This window comes from Sparus aurata, chromosome 21, assembly GCF_900880675.1.
Source record: "Sparus aurata chromosome 21, fSpaAur1.1, whole genome shotgun sequence".
Lineage (NCBI taxonomy): Eukaryota > Metazoa > Chordata > Actinopteri > Spariformes > Sparidae > Sparus > Sparus aurata.
Window position 1 is genome coordinate 19,529,273 of NC_044207.1, and position 26,499 is coordinate 19,555,771.

General features: G+C 40.7%; 1 protein-coding gene across 1 annotated transcript in view; it reads left to right on the forward strand.

Annotated features, from left to right (window-relative positions):
• The window catches only part of egfra (epidermal growth factor receptor a (erythroblastic leukemia viral (v-erb-b) oncogene homolog, avian)), a 47,868-nt gene extending 23,121 nt beyond the window's left edge, over positions 1-24,747 (forward strand). The window contains exons 2-28 of the mRNA XM_030402224.1: positions 188-339; positions 1,287-1,473; positions 1,608-1,739; positions 1,851-1,919; positions 2,407-2,525; positions 2,909-3,050; positions 3,613-3,729; positions 4,464-4,590; positions 4,716-4,789; positions 4,879-4,966; positions 5,135-5,334; positions 5,483-5,615; positions 6,053-6,143; positions 7,339-7,496; positions 8,539-8,577; positions 8,728-8,872; positions 9,031-9,153; positions 10,482-10,580; positions 11,764-11,949; positions 12,916-13,071; positions 14,635-14,710; positions 15,913-16,059; positions 16,285-16,382; positions 16,477-16,644; positions 19,452-19,499; positions 19,609-19,702; positions 21,358-24,747. Coding sequence (XP_030258084.1) covers positions 188-339; positions 1,287-1,473; positions 1,608-1,739; positions 1,851-1,919; positions 2,407-2,525; positions 2,909-3,050; positions 3,613-3,729; positions 4,464-4,590; positions 4,716-4,789; positions 4,879-4,966; positions 5,135-5,334; positions 5,483-5,615; positions 6,053-6,143; positions 7,339-7,496; positions 8,539-8,577; positions 8,728-8,872; positions 9,031-9,153; positions 10,482-10,580; positions 11,764-11,949; positions 12,916-13,071; positions 14,635-14,710; positions 15,913-16,059; positions 16,285-16,382; positions 16,477-16,644; positions 19,452-19,499; positions 19,609-19,702; positions 21,358-21,701 — 3,512 coding nt within the window. The 3' untranslated portion in view covers positions 21,702-24,747. The remainder of the gene's footprint in view (positions 1-187; positions 340-1,286; positions 1,474-1,607; positions 1,740-1,850; positions 1,920-2,406; positions 2,526-2,908; positions 3,051-3,612; positions 3,730-4,463; positions 4,591-4,715; positions 4,790-4,878; positions 4,967-5,134; positions 5,335-5,482; positions 5,616-6,052; positions 6,144-7,338; positions 7,497-8,538; positions 8,578-8,727; positions 8,873-9,030; positions 9,154-10,481; positions 10,581-11,763; positions 11,950-12,915; positions 13,072-14,634; positions 14,711-15,912; positions 16,060-16,284; positions 16,383-16,476; positions 16,645-19,451; positions 19,500-19,608; positions 19,703-21,357) is intronic.
• The last annotated feature ends 1,752 nt before the right edge of the window (positions 24,748-26,499 follow it).

The window sequence follows — 26,499 nt, forward strand, 5'->3', positions numbered from 1 at the left end:
CACACACACAGAAAGGCATAAATCGAGCCAGTAGCGTTATATAAGCAGTGAATGTTTCTGACTGATAGCACTGTGGGCCTTGGATGAATGCTTTTGTGACACTGCAGATGATTTACAGCCAGTTTGTCATCTTGTGTTCAGCATTCAAGTAAATCTCACAGATTTGTTTCTCGGTCTTTCCCTGCAGTATGCCAAGGCATCACCAACCGTCTAAACCTTCTGGGATCCAAAGAGGACCACTACCTGAACATGGTGAAGACGTACAGCAACTGCACGGTGGTCCTGGAGAACCTGGAGATAACCCACATGGAGGATCACCGTGACATGTCCTTCCTCAGTGTAAAGACTTTATTCTGTTAGCTAAACATGCACACAACAGATGGGAGAAAAAGAACCTCTCATCTGGTCATTTTCTAGTTGTTACTCAGGTGGTATGAAGCAAGCTTTCCAGACAATCTCTCCTGAATCATAACTGCTCTTATCGCATCAGTTCAGATAATTAAAATCATCGGAGAGTCCGAGCTGACGGTGACTCAGTGTGTTTATAGCGCTCCACTTGGAGCTTTGCTTGAAACCCCAGCTGTGGCGACAAGGTTGTGAAGACTGGGCAGATGTCAGGAGGGACCACACGCACTCGTGTGCAAGCTTGCACACATAAACACAGAGAAAAAACATCCAGTCAGCAGAAATAACGCAGTAGTTCTAGGGGTGGTTTCCACTACCGAGGACGGGGTCTGGCTTCGTAACGTTCCAAAATCAATTTTTCTGCTTTGCGTTTTCATTTTTGGCTTGACTCTTAATATCCATTTTCACGGCAGACATTTTGACTTGTCAAGGCAGGAAAAGTACAGGTGTGAAGTACAGGTGTGACCGATGACGTTAATGATGGCTCAATTTTATCAAGTGTCTTGTCAAGTGAGTTAGCAGTGAGCAATACCAGAGCAGCGGAACAAGCTCACCTAAATGGAATGCAGCCATTATTAACATTGTAAATTCCACCTGAGCCTTTCCCACTTCGGCAAGTCAAAATGTCTGCTGTGGAAAAAGGTCTACAGAGTCCGCTCACTGTGTGAATTGATAAAAATGCTGATCGCACATCAATTTAATGACTATTGACAATAAGCGCAACAAGTGCCAGGCAGGGCTTTCAGGACAATTTAGATTACATAGTGACCTAACCCATGTTGTTTGTCATCTGGGGAGGTAGACACTAAACATGCTTGTTTGGTTATATATTTATATTCTCAGTGAAAATGAATAAATTTGACTCTTTTTTTCCTCCTCAGTCTATCGAAGAAGTGGGAGGCTACGTCCTGATCGCACTCAACACTGCGTCCAGGATTTCTCTGCAAAACCTACGCATCATTCGTGGTCATACGCTGTATGAGAGGAATTTCGCACTCGCTGTTCTTTCCAATATCGACAAACCGACAGGTCGGGCCACCAACGAGCTCCTCCTGCCCAGCCTGACAGGTCGGCCCACCTCGCCATCTATTCTCCTCTCTTTTCAGTGACAGAATTTCTCACAAAACCTCAGCTTTCAGTATTAAGCTGTAAAAATATCAGTGCGTCGTTTCTGTTGAACTCATGTGTCATGTTTATTTCAGAAATTCTTAAAGGGGGAGTGAAGTTTGGTATCCACCGATTGTGCAATGTGGAAACAATACAGTGGTGGGACATTGTCAACGCTGAGAGCAAACCTGTCATGGAGCTCCCAGTGGCCAGCAACAATCCAGGCTGTGAGTAATACATATCACAGCAGATGGCAGAGACTGTTAAATAATTGAAAAGGGAAATAATTAATTAATTTCATAATTAATTTTTTTTTAAATTTCTTTCTGGTCTTACAGGTAGAAAATGTGACTCAAGCTGCTTCAATGGTTCATGCTGGGCACCTGGTCCTGAAAACTGTCAGACCTGTGAGTTGTTAATCTGTGATTTAGTTAAATCACAGTTAATAAAACAAAGCTAATGTAGGTTTAGGTTTAGTTTTAATAGGTATGAAAGCTCAAATCAGTTTTATTTTCACATTTTATTGTAAGTGTTGTTCATGTTTTGAGTGGCAACCAGGATTCTGAAAAAAGTTAGACCACTGTGGATCTACTCAAATTGCCTGTTTATATTCGGCAGATTGAAAAAGCATCTGCAAGTCATTGCAGTCTGTTTTTGTTGAAGTTTTAAGTAGTGTCCCAACTTTTTTTTGAGCCAGGGTTGTTTCCATAGTCTCCCGCTGAGAAACAGTAGGTCTGTGCAGTCATACTCCAGTAAGAAAAGATAAGATCAGCCTTTAGTGATCCCAAGGGGGATTCTGAAGGGGAAATTCAGGTGTTGCAGCGTCTCTATCTGCAACACAATACATTTCATTCAATCATCATTCCACTGACTCTGTCCTTTTCTTACTTCCAGTGACAAAGCTGAACTGTGCTCAGCAGTGCTCTAAGAGGTGCAAAGGGCCTTCACCCAGCGACTGCTGTAATGAGCACTGTGCTGCGGGCTGCACTGGACCGCGGCCCACCGACTGTCTGGTGAGAGAAACACACCTTCATATACGGGACACAGAGTAATGACATGATGAAGGGAACTGGGCAGGAGACTAGCTCGAACAACAAAACACTGAATGTTTCATACTTCTGCCTTAAATCTGGACGATAAGCCTCCGACAAAACAAAGGCTTCACTCAGCAGCATCTGTTTTTATGATCGGGACTACTGTTATTGGTTCCAGTACCAATGAGACATATAAGTGCTGATTAAATCTTTCATTTGGCAGCGGCCTGGAGTATCTGCTCTCCCTCTCCGTGCAGCTCTGAGGATTAAGCCAAGGCTGTGATAGAGGAATGCAGTGTTATCATTAGCGTGAGGCTCTGTTATGGTCCCAGTGTACGAGATGACTGTTGTTTGTGCTGCAGGCCTGCCGGGACTTCCAGGACGACGGAGTGTGTAAGGACTCCTGCCCCGGCCTTATGCGCTACGACCCAAACCTGCACCAGCTCGTACCCAACCCGCATGGGAAGTACAACTTCGGGGCCACCTGTGTCAAGAGCTGCCCGCGTAAGAACAGCTACAAACAAACACACTGCTTCTTCATTTCTTTTGTTGTATGTTCAGCCAAGTTTGTTAAACTTTTCATCTTATTAGACACTGATTTATTTACGAGTTTACATAAAGCAATGCACAGTTGTAGCCTGCAGATAAATAAGATAAGACCACCAGGCTTCACTGGACAATGTGAAACCCATCGTGCATGTTTATGAGCTTTTTCACATTGTGCTATGCTAAACACGTGTCCAGGTTGTCCTTCAGGATTGTTAGACATTCGGTTAGTCTCAGTTTAATTATAAACTGCATGAACACGAAAAGAAAATGATTGAGTTTCAGGTCGTGTCAATGCAACACTGTTCTTTCTCTGTTTAACTTCAACCCATTTGTCCTAGTTCTACTCAGTCTATACTGTGTGGCCTATAGCGTTACCATGTACAGACTCGTACAGGTTATAAATATTTTAAAGGCACATTTGGTTTTGATGTTTTTGTAATATTGGAACTGTAAATGTTGAATATTGCATGGTTGCGGATGAATTAATCATTGAGCATGTGTTTTGAAATCATTCCAGATAACTATGTGGTGACTGATCACGGAGCGTGTGTGCGGACTTGCAGCGGGAACACATACGAGATGGACGAGGGAGAAATCAGGAAGTGCGCCAAGTGTGACGGATTGTGCCCAAAAGGTTCGGGCTTAAGCTATCAATGTGCAACTTCTCTGACCTATTTACACAATAAAGTTGGTACCAGTTGGAACAAAGCTACGGGAAATAGGCTTATTAACTTCCTTGCCGAGATTTAGATAAGAAGATGGACACAGCTCTGACATCTGGCCATTAAATGTTAAAATGACACAAGCCAGCAGCCTGTTAGCTGAGCATATAACTCCCTGTGAAACCACAACTAGTCAGTTTTACAGTTTTATGTTTGTATGTATTAAACAAATTAGATACAATTAGTGTAACTTTTTGCCAACAGCAATGTTTTATGAAACAAATTGTGTCACGAAATTATACAAAATTACACATTGTTATAAATTATTCTGCTTAAAGGGTAAGTTTGACCATTTTTACACATTAAAATGTGTTTTACAGGTTTTGGGCAGCTAACTAGCTAGTTTGTTGACTTCCTTCTTCATGCTCTGGTATATCGTCTGTAGTTTTCAGCTTTACTTTGTAGTTAAAGTAACTACAGGATAAAAGGGATATTGGACCATTGATAGGCAACCAAATGAAACACGCCGTTACCTTGAATAACAGTTCAGATTTCTGAGGGTTGCAACAGTGTTGTAAACATTTGGGATAATCTAATCCCTCACTTCACCAGAAATATTTGTATGCCTTTATTACCAAAATAGTTGGAACATTTATACGTTTGAAATTGTTTCCTTACTGATGTTTGTTTCCTTATTTGTTTACAGTGTGTAATGGACTTGGCACAGGAGACCTGACGCACACTCTGTCTATCAATGCCACCAATATTGACTCCTTTAAAAACTGCACAATAATCAGTGGTAACATCGCCATCATCCACACGTCAATTCACGGGTAAGATGAGGAGATTAACAGCATAACAGCAGCACATGCCTGTTTGTATCAAATACATCCACTACAATAGATCCCTGGGCACCTTTAAAAATATTAAATAACATGTGTTTTCTTGTTATTTGTAGGGATACATATACCAAAACACCAAAGATGCAGCCTTCCCAGCTTGAGGTGTTTAAGACAGTTAAAGAAATTACTGGTAAGACCGCGTCAAAACCTGACTAATGCATGACACACTTGATAGACGCTAAGGAGTTTCACAATTTACCAATTCATTTGTTGCTTCAGGATATTTGTGGATTCAAACGTGGCCAGAGAGCATGAGCTCACTCAGTCCCTTTGAGAATCTGGAGATCATTCGAGGACGAACTAAGCGGTATGTTCCTTGTAAAGACCCCCCGCAGATTCACAACCACTGGATAACAGGAAATACATTTGTTGTTCAGGAGTTGTGTATTACTCAAGGCTGTTGTAAAATCTTTCCTTTTCTAAAACAAAAAAAATTCTTCTTATCTTCTCTTCTCCACCTTTTTCCTTTTTGTAGTGGCAGCCGCAGTGTGGTTATGGCTCAGCTTAGTATCACCTCGCTGGGCCTTCGCTCCCTCAAAGAAATCACTGGTGGAGACGTGGTTATTATTAAGAACCAGAACCTGTGCTACACTGACAAAAAACATTGGAAGAGGCTCTTCAAATCAGAGAGCCAGAGTGCCACCATCGAGGACAATGCTGATTCTACCACATGTGGTAAATTGGAGTTTGATCCTTTTGTTGTTTAGTTTTCTAAACTCTGATTACATAATGCACAAGCCAGATTAAATAAATGAAGTTTAATTCCGAAATTGGATGATTATGCGGGCAAGATCTCTTTTTGAGATTGTATGTTTGTTTTCAGCTTTGAGGAACAACACTTGTGACAGGAAGTGCACCTCGGAGGGCTGCTGGGGTCCCGGCCCAGACATGTGTTTCGCGTGCCGTGACTTCAGCCGTGATGGGAGCTGTGTTGACTCCTGCAACATCCTGGAGGGGTGAGGGAGGAATCGGGGGTTGCAAGTGCCTTTTTTAAGCTGAGAAATGCAGCGTTCCTTATTTTTATACAAACAAACAGCCTGAACATCAGATCTGCGAGCTGTGCAGCTAACTCCTCCTCCGCCACAAACATTTCCAGACTATCACTTCAGATGAGTTTGGGGATTTGTTATCGAAGCAAATCTAATACCAAATGCAGTCTGAGGTATTTTGAAGTTAAACCTCCTGTAGATGCAAGACAAACATCGCAGCTGAAATGGCACATTCACTCACATCTGTTTATCTTCGCAGATCTCTGTCAAACATTGAATCATGCCACGCTTACAATTTAACTTATGCCCTCGAAACGGGGATCAAGACTCTCACTTCACGTGTAACTGTTTGAAATGTGGCGCAGCAGCGGTGAGAGTGTCAGCTTTGTTTTTTGTTTTTGCAGAGAGCCGCGGGAGGCCGTCATGAACAAAACCTGCATGGAGTGCCACCCCGAGTGTCAGCGCATGAATGTGACTGCAACCTGTAGTGCGCCCGTACGTGTGCCACAACCACTAAACTGTTAATGCAAACATCCACCAAGAAAGTCGCTGAGAATCAAAGAGCACCATGAGTGGATGGTTACGCAGCATGAAATATGTTGCGCAAGTTTCAGCAGTACCAATTTCTCCATCAGCAGCAGCTTTAATCGAACATGATGCAACTGTAGCCACAAGACATGTTGTCTTCTGTATGAGAGGTGTGGCTGTGCGATCCAGCCCGTTAACTGTGTACTTTTTTACACCCATTTCTGAGGTTTTTAGAAGTAAGTCAGGATAATGTGAAGTATCTTTATTGAAATTAGAAACAGAAGACTTGAGAGAAAATATTAAAGGTGCAATATGTAAGACTTTTACGCTTACACAATACAGTGTGACGGAAATCCGCTTTATGAACTGCACGTCCCATTCCAGTGGTGAAATACTTGATCCTTTAGATGCTAGCTAGTGACACGCTAACATTAGGTCGCTCTTTTTTGCACTTAATAATAACCCCTGCCTAAACTGCTTGACACACTTTGTCTTAAGAAAGCATGCAGTAAAGCTCTGACCTCAATGCTAGATAAGGGATTTATGTACAGTATAAGTAAGCCAGCTAAGCTAGCTGAGGGGCTAACTAAGTTGTTAAACGTGATTATCTAAATGATAATGAATGTTAAAACCCCTATGTACAAAAAACAAATGGCAAATTATTAACAATATACATTTCCTTCAGTATTTTATATAAGCTCTTGTGCACGTGAAAGAGATCCTGAGAGTTGAAAAGGTCAATGTTCACATCAACAAAAGCACCTCTCTCCTGCAGTTAGTTGCCCTGGCTTTAATTCCATGACCTAAAGAGACAGGAGCTTAAAAGCGTGTCAACCTTTTCTAGTAATAACCCAAAAATAAAATTATGTACCTGAAAATCATCTTCATTTGTGTCCTTTAAATTTCTTACATATAGCTACTTTAAATCGCAGCACTTGTTTGCACGAAGTGTCACAAAGAACAGATCTGTACCAACCGAAGCACCTAACGTGTCTATTAGGATTTTCAGAGCTAAACATCTGCATCTTTATGAGGGAGATGGGTGCAGCATGCTTCGAGAAATTATTACTATGAGACACTGCGGTTTACATAATATTTACTACACCTCTCAAGAGAGCTGTAAACATAAGTCTGTTCTATTTTTTTTTTTTTCAACCTCCAGGGTTCTGGAAACTGTACGAAGTGTGCCAACTTCCAGGATGGGCTGTTCTGCGTGTCTCGCTGTCCCCAGGGCGTGCCAGGCGAGGACGATGCGCTGGTGTGGAAATACGCGGACAAGATGAAAGTGTGCCAGCTATGCCACAAGAACTGCACTCAAGGGTAAGAGCATTGTTCAGCCAACCCGAGAGCTGACACTACTTCTTCTCTGTGTTGCAAACACTTGTCTGTCGTAATGTTGATGCAGAAACCTGATCCAGGCCCAGAAGGGTCAGCTGTGGTTATGTTGGCGCAGACAGGAGAGAGAGGTCTGCTCGCAGGATGAGGCAATATTTGCTGAGATTAATGAAGAAATTGGACAATTATGGAGGGATAATGTGGGCTGAGCAGTCATTTTGTATTTACTAAATGATTTGTATATTTCACATTAATTAAGCTTACCATAGTTTGTAGATCATAGAAATTAAAGCAGACTTAACGTTGACCTAATGTTGGGGGTGGCAGGTGTCGATTATTTTCATCAATGATTTATCTGTCGTTTATTTTCTACATTAATTGATTAGTTGTTTGGTCTGCCATGTCTGACAGTTGACCCGATCTTCCGGTTTATCTCCATAACTATTTCCTTTTTTAAACCTGTATGATGACAGAAATTTAGCAGCATCCAGTATGTTCCTGAGCTTTTGAGGAACTTGTCAATTTTGGCTCATCCATCTCAAAAAGGCAAAACATTTTAAATGTCAAACCTCCTAAAATGTCAGTTTAGAGTCAATACTAGATTAGATTTTAAGTGTAAAGTTTTGGTGCTACGGAATTAAATTTGATCCAGGTTTAGAGAAAAAACAAAACAGAGGTTTAAAGGAAGAAGTATAGATTACATATTTCTTAATTTTTAGCCAGTTCTAAAGTTTTGTGCAACATAATAAAAAACCAATCCTTGTTGGTGCCTATGTGAATAAATCATTAGGAAATAATACGTTCATAAATTACTCAAATTAAAATAAAGGCCATGAAGTTGAGTGTTATAGACTTGTCACAAATCACAGAGAGCTTGGGTTTCAACCATTGATTGATTGCACAACATTTCCCTGATTGTTCAGCATGATCGGTAAACAATAGAATATGTGACTATATGATGACTTGGTGAATTTGATTTTTGCAATCAGAATGATGCATCACATTCTTTGTATTGATTGTTTTACAGGTGCAATGCGCCCGGTCTTGAAGGCTGCCAGACTATAAGGTGAGTAAATATAACAACACTGATAAGCGATGCTGAAATAAAACACACCGAGTTCGGCTTTCTGCTCTCAGCTCTCCTTTTTTTTTGAATTTGTACACACGCTCTGTATTCTGTCTAGGTTCTTAAATCGGCCTCCACCTGTCTTTTCAGAACCTCTGGTCTCTCCATGATTGCGGCTGGCGTGGTCGGCGGACTGCTGGCCGTTCTTGTTGCGGGCCTGTCTGTCTTTGTTCTGCTACGCCGGCGCCACATCAAGAGGAAGAGAACAATGCGCAGACTCCTCCAGGAGAGAGAGGTAAGATGAGGAAACTGAGTCACCGCGCTCGCACGGAGACGTCAAGACATCATTATGCGGAGAGTGGGTTATTTCTGAGACGTCCGGGTTAATTTACAGAGACACAAGCTGTGCTGTGTGCGAGACAGTGTGTAAGATATTCAATCCTTCTTTTCCAGTTGGTTGAACCTTTGACTCCCAGTGGGGAGGCACCAAACCAGGCTCTGCTGCGGATCCTGAAGGAACCTGAGTTTAAGAAAATCAAAGTGCTGGGATCAGGAGCTTTTGGTACAGTTTATAAGGTAATAACACGTTTCAGGTTTATGTCTCCAAACACCTTGTTGTCAGAATTGCACTTCAGCACTGAGCTCTATTAAAGCTGGAGCTCCGGAGTGCTGAATGTGCCAAGCTTACATAACCACCGCCAGTGTTTTCGCTCATCTACATCTGTTGGTGATTTTTCAATTAAAAGACACATTTTTAACTTGCCAGGTCATGCACGAGCGACTCTGCTCACTTTCAGTGCACTGTGTGTGTAAATGTGTTTACACAGTGACATTGTGAGGACTTATCTTCCATATGGGGAAAAAACAGGTCTCTAAAAAGTTAACCGCCTATTTTAGGGTTGATTGTAGGTCAAGGTTAGAGTAAACCCTGAGAGAGAGAATGTAAGTCAGCACAATGTTCTCAGTGCACAAAGAGTGTTCGTGCGTGCTTTTCAATTCTGTCTTCGCAAGGACCAACTTTAGTCGAAGACCTTGAGAGTTTTTTGGAAAGTAAGCATGTTTTTTCAAAAGGCTATTTGAGGTTTAAAGGAACCTTTCAACCAAAATCCACTCGTTATCTACTCACCCCCATGCCAAAGTGGAAAGTCAGGTTGAGTTTTGCTGCTCAAACATTTGTGGAGCTTCACAGCAAAACAGCAGCGTTCTCCTAGATAACTGACTATTTCTGAAAGAACAGAAAGATAACATAAAATGGCTCCATCCAGCTCGTCTGGGGCAATCCAACTCTCCAGAAGTCCTGAGGCCCGAAATTGATTTAAAAAGTCAATATTTACACCCTCGATTTGTGGTCGAGCTTATGAACCTTCTTCAGACAGAGTGCACATTAACACTTTTAGCTCAGCAGCTACAGCGAAGATGTTTCCTTAAAAAAGGGTGTAAATAACAGCATTTCAAATCAATTTGGCATTTCAAGGCTTCCAGAGACTTGGTTCACACTGGCCCAGCTGTATGAAGCCAGTTTATGTTTACATTGTTTCAGTTTATAACAAATCCCCATTTACTACTTTTCTATGAATCTCTAGAAAGCTTTTGTGGGCTATGAAACCTCACGTGAGTTTCCATTGGCATGGGAGTGAGTAGATATTGACAGAATTTTCATGGTGAAGTTTGGAGTTTGGTCGTAAGGTTTTCATGCTACCAGTTCATCGTCTATAGGGAAGCCGGGCAATGCACTCTGGTTGCAGAGTGTCACGTTTGCCTGCTCCTTATTTGCATTAAATTGAATTCATGTCAGCGTTGGTATCTGCACTCTATATGCTCGTATCTGTGTGTATGCACTTGCCTAAACTTGATGAATCATATGTAGCTGCATAATGTAAAATAACAAACTCGTGTCTCTACAGGGCCTGTGGGTTCCAGAGGGAGAGGACGTGAAGATCCCAGTGGCCATCAAGGTTTTGAGAGAGGCCACATCACCAAAAGCAAACAAAGAGATCTTGGACGTAGGTTTACTGATTTATGTGGACGATTTCTTAATGTTACTGTAACACTGAGTCATAACTGAGAAGAGATATTACCCAGACTGCTTCAGTAGAGTGTGTGCTACTGGGGGGGAAATGACAGTGGAAATATAAACGTTAAAAACTCACTTTGGGTTGAGTAATTACCACAATATTTTGATTAAAGCAGCTCAAAAGTGAGTGACCATTATTGCTTCCCAGATGTCAGTTTCACAGTGACATATCCTGTAATTTATAGCACATGCAACTTTATTGGAAACTAATGATCGCTCATTTTCCTCCTAATGGAGAAGGTGTCATGTTCCCACACGGCGACCCTGTTTCAGCGGCTGTAGGAAATAGGATTAATTCACAGGAGGGCTGTGCGTGGGCGTCGGTGTGTAATCCAAGGCTGAGGTGTTCTGGAAAGGAATGCAGCTGTGAAGCCGTACTGAGGAAGCAGCCTGCTCAGAACGCTCCGTTGAAACGGCTGAATGTGCATCTCAGATCCTGTGATTTTGCAGCCGTGCTGCTCAGTCACTGTACATCTGGAAGTTGTGGTGGACATGCACGTCGTCTGAACTTCATGACTTCGGGGCATGCTTTTTAAAAAACGTGCTTTGAAGCCTATTTCTCATCAGACTGTCAGAATTACAGAGCTCCTAACAATCAAGCGGTTATTTGCTGAACAATTTTGATTCTGTAATGGGCACATAGGAAATATTTGGCATACTGGTAATGCACTCATGACTGGAAACCTGCTAAATAAGGCTCAGTTTGAAGTGCTGTTTGCATGTTTCTACTTGTAGGAACCCTGTGGTTGGTGGCCAGTGCCGATTATCCCCACGTTTTCTTTTTTTTTTTTCTTTAAGTCGCTTTCCTGTTATGACAACTGAGAGTTTCCACTCTCGGCTAAGACGCATAAAATATGCTCGCCTGGGCATGACCGCTGCCAAGAAACGTATCACCCAACACGGATATCTGCAACAAATGTTCTATTCCTCTGCTATCAGTTTTCAGAACGAATGTTGGCGCTTCTTTCGACATTAATTCACTGATAAATAGAATAAGCTTTTTGCAGACAATTTCATTTAATAAGGGGTTTGTTTTGTCACCTCACTGCCGCCAAACACTATGAAATATTTAATTACAAAAAAGGCACTCCCGTGTGTCTCCATGTGCACAGGAGGCTTATGTGATGGCCAGCGTGGAACACCCCCATGTGTGCCGTCTGCTTGGCATCTGCCTGACCTCCACAGTGCAGCTCGTCACCCAGCTGATGCCCTACGGCTGCCTGCTGGACTACGTCAAAGAGAACAAGGACAATATCGGCTCCCAGTACCTGCTCAACTGGTGTGTGCAGATAGCCAAGGTAAGAGAGGAGCCACAGGAAGGCATCAAATTACATATTAGGGTCTGTTTAATGGGGCTGATGTTGTTTTACACACCTACAGTAGAGTCGGGAATGTGTTTTTCTTTTTTTTTCAGCTTCATTGTGTAGAATGATGTTCACAGTAACGGGCTGTTTTCACATTCGTCTGGTTAAAGTGTACATTCTCTCTGTTCCTACAAGCTCCAGTTGTGACAATAGTTTAAAAAGACATCTAAAGAGACATCTTGTGTCCAGCAGTTAAAGTTGAGTAATGAAAAATATTGCAGATTAATATATTCTGGAATTTTTTAATGAGGATGAAACAGTAGGCGCCATCTTAAAGATATTCATTTGGTAATCGCACTTTTTTTCTGCAAAAAAAAGTGTCAAAATCGTGTCAGATGAGTGATTTAATATTTTGATTGTCGCTCACTTCTAATAACACTACTGTTTAGCCTATATCTATGTGAATTGTTCTGGTGATACAAGTCAAATCAAGTCAAGTTTCTTTAAATAGTACATTTCAGACAACCAGCGTTGACTCAATGTGCACTGTCCGTGACAAAATCATATACTGTACAATGCAATAAATAAAATGCAATAAAAATATCAAATGAAAATGTAACGCAATAAAGAGGGATAAGACAATGGAGGGATTTATAATAATAATGATAATAATAATAATATAATACAGTGTGTGGGTCAAAAGAAAAGCAGCCGAGCAGTTCTGCAGAGCAAGTCAACCTGTTTTGTTTATGTAACTGCTGGAAGGAACAGTACGTGCTGCCTTTAACTGCTGGGAAATATTATTGAATAATATGACTCATCTGATGATGATGACAAGTCGATGACCACAGCACTCAGATCTTTCATCGTGTCTGATCGGGCAATTTTACCACGTTCTGAAATCCATATCAGATCTGAGATGATTAGTCATAACTTACATGATCGTTTGTTTGACAAAAGGGTATGAACTACCTGGAGGAGCGCCACCTGGTACACCGTGACTTGGCAGCGAGGAACGTCCTGGTGAAGACTCCTCAGCATGTCAAGATCACCGACTTTGGTCTGGCCAAACTCCTCAACGCTGATGAGAAGGAGTACCATGCAGACGGTGGAAAGGTTGGTTGTAGTGTTGTCTACAGCTTAGCATGGATATTTCAGAAACATCTTGAGTTATGGGATGTTGTTGCACGCCAACAGGCCTAAATGTCAACAACGTCATGAGTGCATTTATAGCCTGTTATGAATGGGCTGCTTGCTGGACAGATGACTTCCTGTAGATGAATGAATTTAGTCCCTGTCACCAAAGAGTATATTTTTGTTTTTGTAGATTGTATCTTATGTAAGTGATGCAGTATAAATAGTACTGCCAGTGAACTGGGTTTGTAAGAAAAATGGCACATCAGATAAGCTCCTTCTCTTATCAGCGTTTCTTTGTGCAACTGAAAGCACTATTTGTCATCACAGTGTGTTCACTCACGGGGCAATCCAATACATCTTTCTGTACCCAATGGTTTAATCATTTTTCCGTGACGCAAGAATTCCGAAATGTTTGTATTCTTAAGATGAACTTGGACAAAATTCAGTAATATGTTTGAAGGTTCTAATTTCAGTATTAATCTATACTGATATCTTATAAAGTCATCATTTCACCTTTGTTTTATTTTATTTTTTTCAAAAGTTTCTGCCCTTAGCAGGGGTACAGATGTGCAGACTGTCCAGTTCTTTGAAATGCGTCTGGACAAAGCTGGACTGGATCACAACCACAGACACCTGCTACTGTTGGGACTTCCTTCATTTGTTAGCGCTACTCTGATTCTGAAACATATTATAAATCAAACTGGACTGGATTTTTCCAGACAGGGGTTAAGCCACTGAAAAACATTGCAACACTCGGCTCTCATAAATCACAAAATGGTTAGCGTTTTCAGCTTTATCCAGCTGCAGCCCCATCACAAACGTTAAGGAAGTTCCAAATGTGGCTCGGTGGTTCATCACAGAAGAGGCCAAAGATTTAATTTTACTTTCATGAAGATTTTAGCAGAGGGATACAAGTTTTGCCAATACTAATGAAGGTAATGAAACAATAATCCGATGCTCTGTAGTCTGAATCATACTTTGATTCCCCTCACAACGTACAGATGGATCATTTTTGTTATTGTACCTTTCACAGTAAAAGCCCAGGACAGTACAGACTGTGTAACTGCCCAAATTGTTGTGCTTCAAGGACATAAACAAGGTTATTGTTATTTATTTAGCCTGTAGTTTCTCAAATTGTTACCTTTAATAACATTTTCACAATTATTTTTGATTGGCTTTGAGCCATTGTCTTCAGCTACCGTAGTGCTGTGTACAAGTAGGCGTGATTTGGAGGGAGGCGGGGTTGGACTCTGTAACTGCTTTACTTCCTTAACCGCTAAGAAATGGGCACGGTTTATAGGGGCCGTGGTTTGTGTGGTCTGCAGCTGGACCCTTCTCAGCATTTTCAGTAAAATCTGTAGACTGCAGGAAAATATCTTATGTGTTACTGGTCCAGCAAAGCTCATTGTCCAGATGTATTCAAAGGAACATTACAATGGTGGGTTATTATCATGTTAAGCACAAATGTGCAGGTAAAAAGGCCCTTTATGGATGTCACTGCAATATCTGGAGATCATTACATCATCAATTTGTGTCCCACAGGTACCAATAAAATGGATGGCTCTCGAATCTATCCTGAACAGAACATACACACACCAGAGTGATGTATGGAGTTATGGTAAGTATTGTGCTTTTTATGTTGTGGGTTAGGGTTACATGCATGCATACATGGGATACATGTGCTACCTCTAACTAGAGGTAGCACATGTATCAATTGACTAATCCAACTTAAAGAAATTGGCAAACTGATAATGTTTCATTCAAAGCATCAAACATTTGATGGTTCCAGTTTCAGAAATAGAAGGATTTGCTGCATTTCTTTGTTATTTTAAATCATAAATGAGATCTCTTTAGACTTTGGGACTTTTGTTGGATAAAATAAGGAATTTTAGGAGGTCTGTCTTGACATTTTATAGACAAATCAATTAATCATGAACATAATCTGATGATTAATCAATAATGTGATTGTTATTTGCAGTTCTACCTCTACCCTAGTGAGCCATGATGAACCTTACTTGCTTGGGTCTTTATGTAACTTCATATATGTAAAACAGCTGAGCTTCTCCTCCGAGGTATTGGTGACAGTCTAACTAAAGGAAGATTTATTCATCGCTGAATAAAGTGTTATAACAGCAGACCGAGGGAGGACATTTTAAAGATTCAGATAGGATGTTGTTTTTGGATCCGATAACGCTTGTCAACATTTTTAAAGCACAAAATGAGAGGGGGGAACGTCTTGCAAGCATCTGCGCTTTCAGGACACTGGCTGCACACACACACACACACACACACACACACACACACACACACACACACACACACACACACACACATACACACACATACACACCAGCAGCAGTCTCAGATGGACAATATCACTTCAGAAGAGACTGTTGGCACAACCCGCATAAGTGGTTTCTTCCAGCTCAGGAGCTCATATATGCACAGATGCATTCACACACACACACACACACATATATATATACACATAGCTTTCTTGTGTGGGCCAGCTTCCAGATCTTCTTTGATCATGCCTTCCGCTCGATATGGCAAAAGCATCAGCAGACCCTGGCAGAAGTGACGGGCTTCCTCTCCTCCTTTTCCCTCCTTCAGTTCCTCCAGCACAGAGATGCATCCTGCTAACTCCCACTCCTGCCAGCAGAGCCAATTTGTCAACATTTCTATTTTGATACTCTGTGTGTTATTTGGAAAGCTCACATCCTGTCACTCTCATTCCTTCTCTTTTTATTGGAGGGAAAACAAAGTGGATGACAGCTCATCATCAGACTGACATATACATCAACTGTCCTCCTTCTGTAGGTGTAACAGTCTGGGAGCTGATGACATTTGGTACCAAACCGTATGATGGGATACCGGCCAGTGAAATAGCCAGAGTCCTGGAGAAGGGAGAGCGTCTGCCTCAGCCACCAATCTGCACCATAGATGTCTACATGATCATGGTTAAATGTAAGCTTGGTGGGATGTTGGTTGAAACCCTGTGATTTTGATGCTGAACTTTATTAGAGTAGCACCTATCATAAGAGTTATTAACATAAAAACAGAGATTTTAAATTGATGCAAAGCTCTCTGTAAACTGGCTTTAGAAAGAAACTTATGTAAATAAAGTTCTACTCACTTGCTTACTTGTCTATCTACTCATCTTCGAATTAATCTGTTGATGCGTCCGCACAGGTTGGATGATCGATGCGGACAGTCGACCTCGTTTCCGAGAACTCATAGCAGAGTTTACCAAGATGGCTCGGGATCCTCCTCGTTATCTGGTCATTCAGGTGTGATGATACCTCAGATCTTAAATCGTCACTCGAAATCTATCAACATGTTGAACACACAAATCCGACCAGGTGAATTGTATTTCCATCGCAGGGTGACGACCGCATGCATCTTCCGAGTCCCTCGGACGCCAAATTGTACCGCAGCCTGATCAGCGGGGAGGACATGGAGGACGCGGTGGATGCAGACGAATACCTGGTGCCACATCACGGCTTCTTCAGCAGCCCGAGCACCTCACAGACCCCGCTGCTGCACTCCACAGTAGGCTGCTGCTTCATATAAAAAACACAGTGAAAGGATTTAGATCATTGTGTGTGTGTGTGTGTGTGTGTGTGTGTGTGTGTGTGTGTGTGTGTGTATGTATGTGTGCGCGTGCGTGCGTGCGTGCGTGTGAAGGCAAAATAATCATGCACTGAACAACAATATAATTTATTAATTTAACTGGCTTCTGCCTGTAGAACTACCACAAGGTGTCGTAATTCTACAGGATAGGCATCCTACAGTACTTGTAAACATCACATTATGTACGATTGTCCACCCACAGTAGCATTACAAATGACACCGACTGGCCTAATAGTGTGCCGGACAGTCAAATTCATAACCTGCCTGGTAGTATATAAAGTAAAAACTAAGCCCGATCTTCACCAGCTGAAAAATAAAAGTAGTGTACATATTGATGGAACAATAACTATAGTTAGATAATAAAATATAGTACTCATTATTCTAATATGGGCCATTCTACATCATGAATAGTGTCCTTTGTACTTTGAGGATATTACGATGCCTTTACTTTAGTACTTTTATTTAAGTATTTTTAATGCAGGACTTTAAGTTGTAACAGAGTACTTCTACACTGTGGTATTGCTATTTCCACTTAGGTAAAATGTTACTCCGAATGCTGGGAGCTCAACCGAGTACATTTCCACGAGAAAAAAAATTAAGAAAACTGTGGCTGCAAAATATGTGACTCCACTGGTAACCCTGGCCTACATTTAGTCCATCTAATGTCATTTTACAATCATCCACTCAAAGACGGTTGGAAATTTGGAAAAACACAAGTGACTTTGTTCCACGTGTGTCACAAGTAGGTCAAATCTGCTCAGTTTTCTTTGCTCGACTCCACAAACAGTCTAGCCTCCCAGGTCAGAAACTTAACTGAGGTGAGTAGGCTGTGCTCTCTTAAAGTAACAGTACACAGTTACTAAAAAATGAATGAAATCACCTAGTCTAGACATAAAATGTTAAACCTAAAGTCAAATATTATTAAAGATCTGTTCACTCATTTCAATTACTTTACTTTTACCATTTAAAAATTCAAAAGGTATAACTCTGAGGAGACTGTGAGAAAAATAACAAGCTTATCTTTGTCTCGTATAAAAACCAAAGTGCTTGATAATAAAATGAAATATATTGAAAGCACTTTATGTGTGTGAGCACATCTATATGAACAAAAGCCCCAATTCTACCACCAGATTAGAAAATGCTACTCTACAGTTGTTGCATGTAAATTATAGCAGCTGTTTTAGCCAGAATGAGCCAAACATTATATTGACATCACATTTTTTAATGTGAACTTTCAGCCTCAATAGAGTCAACTGAGAAAAAAGTGAATTGGTGCACGTAATAAGGCACAGATCCCTTCACTACAGACACACACACACACACCAGGCTCACTCAATTTGACCTCCTTTATCAAAACACTGAGAGAGGAATACCAGCTGTGTCGTAGGCAGAGTGAAGTTTCCCCAGAAAAAGCCACATATGATTGATTAAAATCAAGAAATTGCACCTCATGCACCAGCGGTGCTATACTTCACAAACATGGAGACGTTTAATTGTGCTTTTTTAACTCCGTTTTGGGAAATGGGATCTCTGCATAAATCATTACCCTGTGAGTCAGAATGGAAATCAACGTCTCTTTTTTTCTTTGGCTCGTCGAAAGCAATTAGCTTCCACTTGAAGCAGCAGAAGCAGGTTAGACTGAACCCATGTGATCGCACAGCGAGTACAGTCATAGTAATTGTTCTCAGTCTAAGTGGCCAGTCGTACCTGGTCTGAACCCTGCCGGACTCGGTTGCCCTCGTTCTCTTTTATAGTCACCACTGGGACTATTTCTCCTCTTCCTGACCCCCTACCCACTCATCCTCATCATCATCCCCTCTCCCACGTTTCCTCCCAGGTGCCCTTTGATTGATGAGGGCTGAACGAGCAGAATTGTTCTACCTCAGGTTCAGTGAAGGCCGTGCGTAGGTCTACCTGGGATCACTGCCGACCACTGACAGCCTGGTTAGCTCATATCAGCTTTAAAAGTTTGATTACCTTTGCAGGCAACCAGGCGAACTTTTTAAAATCTCTGTCCAACAAAAGCTCAGCGTAAGCCTGCTTTTGTAATATCACCATGGGGGCATTGACCGTGATGGGTCGAGACGTTTTTTTTTTTACAGATGGCCGCTCCTTCTGCGTGTTTAATTTCCTTTTCTTGTTGAAAGTAATTGCATTGCCACAGCTGTCACTCTCTCCTCTTCATTCGCCTGGTTTCCATGGTTTTAACGGCATTTCGCAGTCCTTTGACTGGAGAGTCTGACAGACACAACAAAGCTTGTCACACTGCCTGGGTGAATATGAATCTGCTCAGTGGACGTTTATTTTCGATCCTGATCAGCTTGTACTGAGATGACAGCCATGGCTCCCCGGGCTACATAAAAGCACATGACGATCACCACTGAAAGGGAACTTGTTGTCCCCTGAGAGGCTTTAAAATAAGTCAAACTGACCAAAAGAAACACACTCACTTTGAAAAAAAACTATACGTAAAAAGGGGAAGTTGGGATTCAAGACAGTCAAAGTGAAAAAACAAATAAAAATGAAGGATTTGCCATGGTGAGCTAAAAGTGAGCACAACAGACATTATGAAACTGCCTGTCACTCTTTTTCACTAAACATCTTCTTTTATGGATAACAGAGGCATATTCAAATGTGTTACGGATCTATAAGACAGTGTCCTTCTCTGCAGTCACTGTTGTTTAATCATGAGAAATTAACTGTGGTTTATATCATATGTTTTGCAGAGCCTTAACAGCAGCATCGGAACGTGCCACAGCAGAAATGGCTTGCTGGTAAGAAAAATCAATCTCTTAAACTGCACTTAAAGAAAATCACCCTCCTTCCTGCGTTATTTTTCACAGGCTGCCACGGGTCTTAAAAAACCTCTGTCCTTTGTTACAGAATGGATTGCCGAGCAGAGACGGAAGCATCATTCTCCGGTATATTCCTGACCCCACCGACAAACTTTTAGATGACGCCTTCCAGCCGGCTCCAGGCAAGTATCCTCCGACTTCAAAAACCATCACTTATTGAGATCATTCAGTGTATCACAATAGAGCGCTCCCCTTGTCCCTGCTTGACTCAGTGAGGAGGGGGACATCTAGTGGACAAGAAGTGTATTGCCCCTTGCTGAAGAATGCCATATATTGTCTGGTGTAGTCTTTCTTCCACTGCTTTTACACAACTATTAATGTGTAAATCTTGAGTCTTAGTGGCTTTTAAATGATAAGTGACAGAAGTAGGGATGAAGTCAGGATCATAATAAAAGCTAATATGTATAATAACCATCTGTGTATTTACCTGCCCCTGTTATTAGATTAGATTTTTTTTTTTTTTGGCTTCCTAAAATTCTAGCTTCAGTCAACAGCTGAGCAGCAACTTTGTTAGCGCACAACCTTCTAAGTTTTCATTGTTTTTCCCCTTTTCACAATATCAAAGTTCAGCTGCTCATGTCGAAAAAATACCTTATGAACACAACGCCTTCTGACAATAAAATAACTTCCTCAAAACTGCATTGGGGGATTTTTTTTACAGAATCGGAACTGTGTTTATTGCCAAGTGACAGCAATTTGCGGTGTGTTGTGTATAACAGTAAACATAATAGAAGAATAAAGAAGTATAAACAGATTATAAACTTCGGGGGGTTGGTTTGCAATTTTGGTACCTGTTGGCGACCTCTTCCTCATCAGGACCTTGTTAAAACTTGGTCTTTATGGGGAGCAGAGACGGTCATAGTTATGTTATAGAGGGTAAGGTGTAAAGTGAGGGTAGATGATGTTAGGATTAGCCCTAATTTGGTTCCTGTTAAAATAAATGTAATGGTTTGGGTGGAGCTGTCCACAATGAATGGAAGTCAATATAAAGTCCTTACAAGGTCTGACTTTGTTCTCTTCATTCCACGTTGGGCAATGTGCAAGAGACAGATTTATGTAAAATTGGTCAAAATCATTGTTGCAGTTATTTTGAGGAATGAAGCTCCACAAACTACTTGAACCCACTTGTTGATGAAGGTTTCCCAGTCATCCAGGTCATGGTAAATCTAAGGCTTCTTCAGTTCTAACTAACTGGAGAGTAGTTGCAGGCTTTCAGACTCTGTGTGGGAGAGTTCTTACAGTCATTAATGGATCGGGTTGGGGCCACTTGTGGGTCATTGATCCAACCGGCATTCATGTGGGTTTCTAAGGATAGGTGAGCCCAGGTGTGAATGGTTGTTAAGCTTTCTGGGGCGAGAACTCAGTACAGCATTGTAGTTGGGTGATAAGTAATGTCTTAGGCCACCTCCTCTGTTCAAAGACAGCCGTTCCAGTTTGACGTAGATGGATTCTTGTTGTCCTCACAGGAATGATTTTTCCTCCCTCAGATGTAAGTGGACAGTGAAGTCTTGACCTGGGAAGCAGACAATATCCACCACTTTCAAACTCGATGCCTCCAGTTTTTAATGGACATTTTTTGTCAAACTTTTGTAGTCTCCAAGCTCCAAGAGACAATAAAGACGATGTTATGATGAGTAGTTAATGACCTGAAACATGCAGCACTGTCATTATGTTTTGTTTGGTCTTATAAACGACTTGCTGCTTTCTATTTCAGCTGTGCATTAGCTTAATGAGAAACCAGCCAACGTCCTCACTAATGTCACATACTTTCTTACAGACTACATGAACCAGAACGGCGTCTCAGATGTGATGAATCCCATCTACCAGCACCCTGGTCCACCCCGCACCATCCTCCCCACCATCTCCTCAGACGACGCAGAAACGGAGTACCTGAACTGCTTTAAAAACGGGACCAACGGACCCGAGTACCTCAACGAAGTCCAGTCCCCCGCGATCCTCCCGCTCACCTCCAACGGCACGGTGCACAGCGGTCAGAAATATCAGCCCCAGAACAGCATAGACAACCCTGATTACCAACAGGATTTCATGCCCACCTTCAAGACACACACTAACGGACACATCCCAGCAGCGGAGAATGCAGAGTACCTGGGACCAGACTGAGGACTTAGTGGATACAGACGAAGAATTAAGAGACGTTTTCTGTTCTATTAAATAAGGGCATTGATGTCTTGGCTGGGAAAAGCATAGTTAAGTGGTACCATCAATTATCATATATGTTGTATCCTGTCTTAAGGAGTCAGGTGACACCTTGTGCAGCTTCCCGTGTTGCATGCAGTCACGTAAAACCCCTCCTGTCATTCCAAAGAGTTTTACACTTACCACCAAACTACAAACGGCTCTTTCTTGATGAAAGCTGGACTGAAGCTGACGTGACTCAGTTGACCTGAGAGTTGCTGGACCAGATGTCGGGAAAGAAAGTGAAAGTCTATTCTGAAGAATTTCAGAAGTTGACAAAAATGTCTCTTAAAGTTAAAAGGCCTCCATTGTTTAGGAGGCAGAAGCTCTACTGCAAAAAAAAAAAGAGGAACTGGCAGCTCACACCAAAAAAACAACCTAAGGTACATGTGTTGCAGAATCACAAGTCAGATATGCAATCAGTCAGCTGTATTGATATGTTGGAACTCAAACACACAGTTGTGCTTTCATTTGAAAGCCGATGTGATGCTTCAGAACATTTTTTTGCGCTGAAGTCAAGATGATTAAAGGGAGGTTTAAGTAGGGATGCACCGATATGGCAGCCAAACATATTATATTATTATTTATATTATTTTTTTATTAGCTGATATTCGGCTTGTTGACTGCTATTTGGAAAATGATATTCACAGATTGCAGGGGTTGATGTGTATGTGCACAATCATGAGTCGCTGGCTCGCGGCCTCCCTGCCATCAGTCTTCACGGCTATGTAAGCACTGGCAGGTAACAGTGTAAAAAGGTTTTATAGCAGCTACTTCAAAAAGATAACTCCTTTTCATGTAAAAGAAGGTTCTCAAAAAGGTTATTTAAAATAGTTGCATGATCAAATCATGCTCTGCAAAGATAGTAATGAAGGGCTGAAAGACTGTAAAACTGTTTTTTTTTCCCTTTCATAATGAAGACGTCTTGTTTCCCTGGCACAAAATGGGAAATAAATAACCATAAAAGCATAAAAAACAACAACAACCAAATATTTGGCCATCAGCTGTATTCACACGGCGACCATAAATCACACTCAGGGTGGGAAGCTCAAATGCTGCATTTAGAAGGATAATTTATGGTGAGAATCGGACAAATTGTTGTCATTTTGTTGCTTCCTGATTAATCAGCAACCAGATAGCAATGGATAGTGAAAATCCAAAAGGGACATTGGGCCTTATTTCAAGGTAAAACAACATATTTGATAACCTGTTAGTTACTGTTGGGTAGATTTGCAAGATAATATTTAGGGTTGCCTGAATAAATCGTAATTGTACAGGTTCCTCATTGATCAGCAACCAATAAGACAATAGATAGATTGATAGATAATGTAAATCCTGAGAGACAGCGCGCAACATTTCAAGGTAAAACAACATATTTGATTATACATTAGTTAACATTAGCATATGCTAGCTAATGCTAAAGAAATGAGTGCAATACTGTATGTGCATTGATATTTGAGAATGATTCACGTCTTTCCTATCGTATTGTGTAAAACTATGAAATGCTAATTTTAGCTAATGTGTTATCAAATATGCTGTTTTACCTTCAAATATCGCAGATGACCCTCCAGATGTTCACTATTTGTTCTCTTTCAGTTGTTGATCAATCAGGAAGTTATAAAATGGTAGCTTATTTGTCAGATTACCTAAATTTATATTGCCTTGCAACCTGCAAAACAGTAGTATGACATACGAGCTTCCCACCCAGAGTGTGACTTAAGAGGAAAATGTCATATGAATGTGATCAGTCAGCCAAATTGTTATTTTTAACACTGGTCATCGCCCATAATTTCACATTCGGTGCATCCCTACTTTCAAGGTTAAAATGTGCTTGACTGTTGAGGCCCTCGGAGGCCTGACGACACTCATCCTGAAGGACGAGTCAATGAGGAAACATAATGTTGCAATGTATAGAATGTATAGTCAACGAAAAGGGGGAATACTGTTGAATTGTAACATTTAAATATGTTACCTATTACGCTCGAAGACAGTTCTGTATGTATTACAAACTGGTCGCTACGTCTCTTAGATTGAGATAAGAGAGTTTCCTGTGTCGCCCGATGTGTGATATCACACTAACTATGTAGAGAATGTAACGGTAAACATAGCAAAATGTGATTGTGGTCGTGTTCTGAAAACCTGTAGCATGAAGCATATTTGTGTGGACCCACAAAGTTAGCTCAAGTCATAGCCCTCTATCAGTATGGCACATTAGTTTGTGTACCCAGGAAGTGTTTTACTAATGACGGTATCTTTTTTTTTTTTAAATCAGTGCACTCAGAGCTTATCAACCTTTTACTGATCAACACTCAGCGAAAGCAAAACTAAAACGCTCGATAGCAGCGGAGGGATTAAAACCACCACCTCCAAATGCATTTCAAAAAGGTTTTTACCATTTTTTTGTATGTTTTTTCTCTTGAGAAATGCTGGTTGAACTGTCTTAGGTCATGTGAGTTAAAATTTCCCTATGAACATGAGTTGTTTTAGTTTGAACGGCTCACAACGCAAACTGAGAATGTTTCTGACATTTGTGCTCTGATGTATCTATATCATTACCTGGAGACTTTTCCCCTGTCTGATTTTCTTTTCTTTGTTATTTTTTTTTTTTTTTTAACAAAAGTGTAGACTGTTGTTTCACACAGGGTGTTGACTCCATATCTACCGATCTGCTCCTAGCTTTAAAGTCTTGTAGTCTTGCAAGAGCATTAACTTTTTCCAATACTATTCCTAGTTTTAAAGGAATATACTATTGTAGCAAACCTGTAAGCCTCCTTTTTGCAGATTTTACACAGGTACATGTACATAAAACAGTGATTTAATGCTGCAATATAAACCCCCGAATAGTCACCTATAATTTATACTCAGTACACAGTTTTGTCACATCATACGTGAATATGCACTTAATCTTGATTGTGATTATTTCATTCAAAAGTGAACATGAATAAATCTTTTTTTTTTCTATGGAAACACATTTTGCTTTACTTTTCTTTTTTCTTTTCCTCCCCCACAGCTTTATCTGGTAATGGTGGGAGCCTGAAAGGATTCACTCATCAACTCTGTCTTTTTATCTTAATGCCTGCAACATTTCAAGGAAACACCTTGATAAAGTGCCTTGAGAAGATAATCAGCCAAACAAGAGCCCATACTTTGAATGTACCACTGATGAGATGAAGAAAGCGTGATTGAGAATTAGGGGCCAAAATCTCATCGTATACAAAGTATAAAACAATGGCTTTTATAGTTTGAATAGATCAAAGATGTGCTTTCAAACTATTCTTATATATCTTCCTTTACATTGCTTATTCAGTTGCTCAACTCCTAAGTGACTAGATTAACTTCTAGTAGGTGGCTTCATTCTTAACTACAGGGAAACTGAGTGATTCAGGATATTGTACTTTCTGCTGTGTTCAGGACAGATGAGAATAATTTTAAAAATTAAAATGTTGACCTGAGGGGGAACGTATTATACGAAACACTCCAATTATAATTAGCCCCAAGCTAGGAAAACGGCTCACACAGCAGATTTTGAGGTTAATTAGGAGAGTTTAAGTCAAAGATTGTTAAATGAAGAGTCAAATATTGACATATTTTGTTGGAAAAGTTTATATAATATGTTAGAATTAGATCTGGGGGTTGAATGGTTCGATAGGGTTTATGTTCTTGTGTATTTGTAGGTTTCAGAGAGTTTTGGATCCAAGTTGGAAAAATTGAATAATCATATGCATATTTAATGTTTATGAGCTTAGATTGATAGAAAGCATCCGAAGATGTCAAATCTTAATATTTATTCATAATACTGAGTATTCGCAGCTAGCTAAGCACCAGTCAAAGTGAAGAGAAGAAACATCCTGAGATTACATTAAATGTTTAACACAAAGAATTGTCAGTTAAATGCTGAGCTAATCTGCTTCATCAGCACTGTTTGGGTGTGCTTTGATCAGATTTGATTGACAGTTTCTTCAAACTTTATTCAGAGAGATAAATCCTTAACACAAACAGAGTCGAGGAGGATGTGTTCACATGCAAACATAAAAAAAGCACATTGATCAGATTGAACGACGGGCCTCTTGCCTGAAGCTGATATTGTGTCAAAGTAGTGTTTAATGTCATTGGTGAGTACTATCTGGGATTGAATCAGCATATTTTCATTTGTAGATGTGTTTTGTATTTTTGAAGATTCAAGTCTTCATTGGGTAAGGTTTTTAATGTGTGATCATCAAATCAAATCGATCATTATTTGTATGGCGCTTTTCATACAGAAGAGTAGCTCAAAGTGCCTTACAGAGGTTGTGAAGGTGTGATATCAGGAAATAACTTCCTTTTTAAATTAAATTTAAAAAAAAAATCAAATACATTTAAAGTGTGTTCACTACTTAATCTGCAAGGTTTTTTGTTTGTTTGTTTTACTTTTTTTGGCACATTAAAATGTATATCTTAAACTATGTAACTGGAGTTGAATGGGATTGTTAAGTGTCTATAGTACTTTTTGTCTTGACTGCTATCTCAAATGTTTTTGTTTACATATTTTTGTTCTTGTGATTCGAAGTTAAAAACACCATCGCTCATATTGAGAGGCTCAATGATAAAATAGGTTTTCAGAGCAAATGAATTGCAGTGTTGTCTAATTGAGTTATGGTTTCGAGGTGTCGTTCGTCCTCGGCGTCGCGTGGTGGCAGCACTGAGAGAACATTTTGTCTCCGCCCCTAACAAATAAACCGACGAA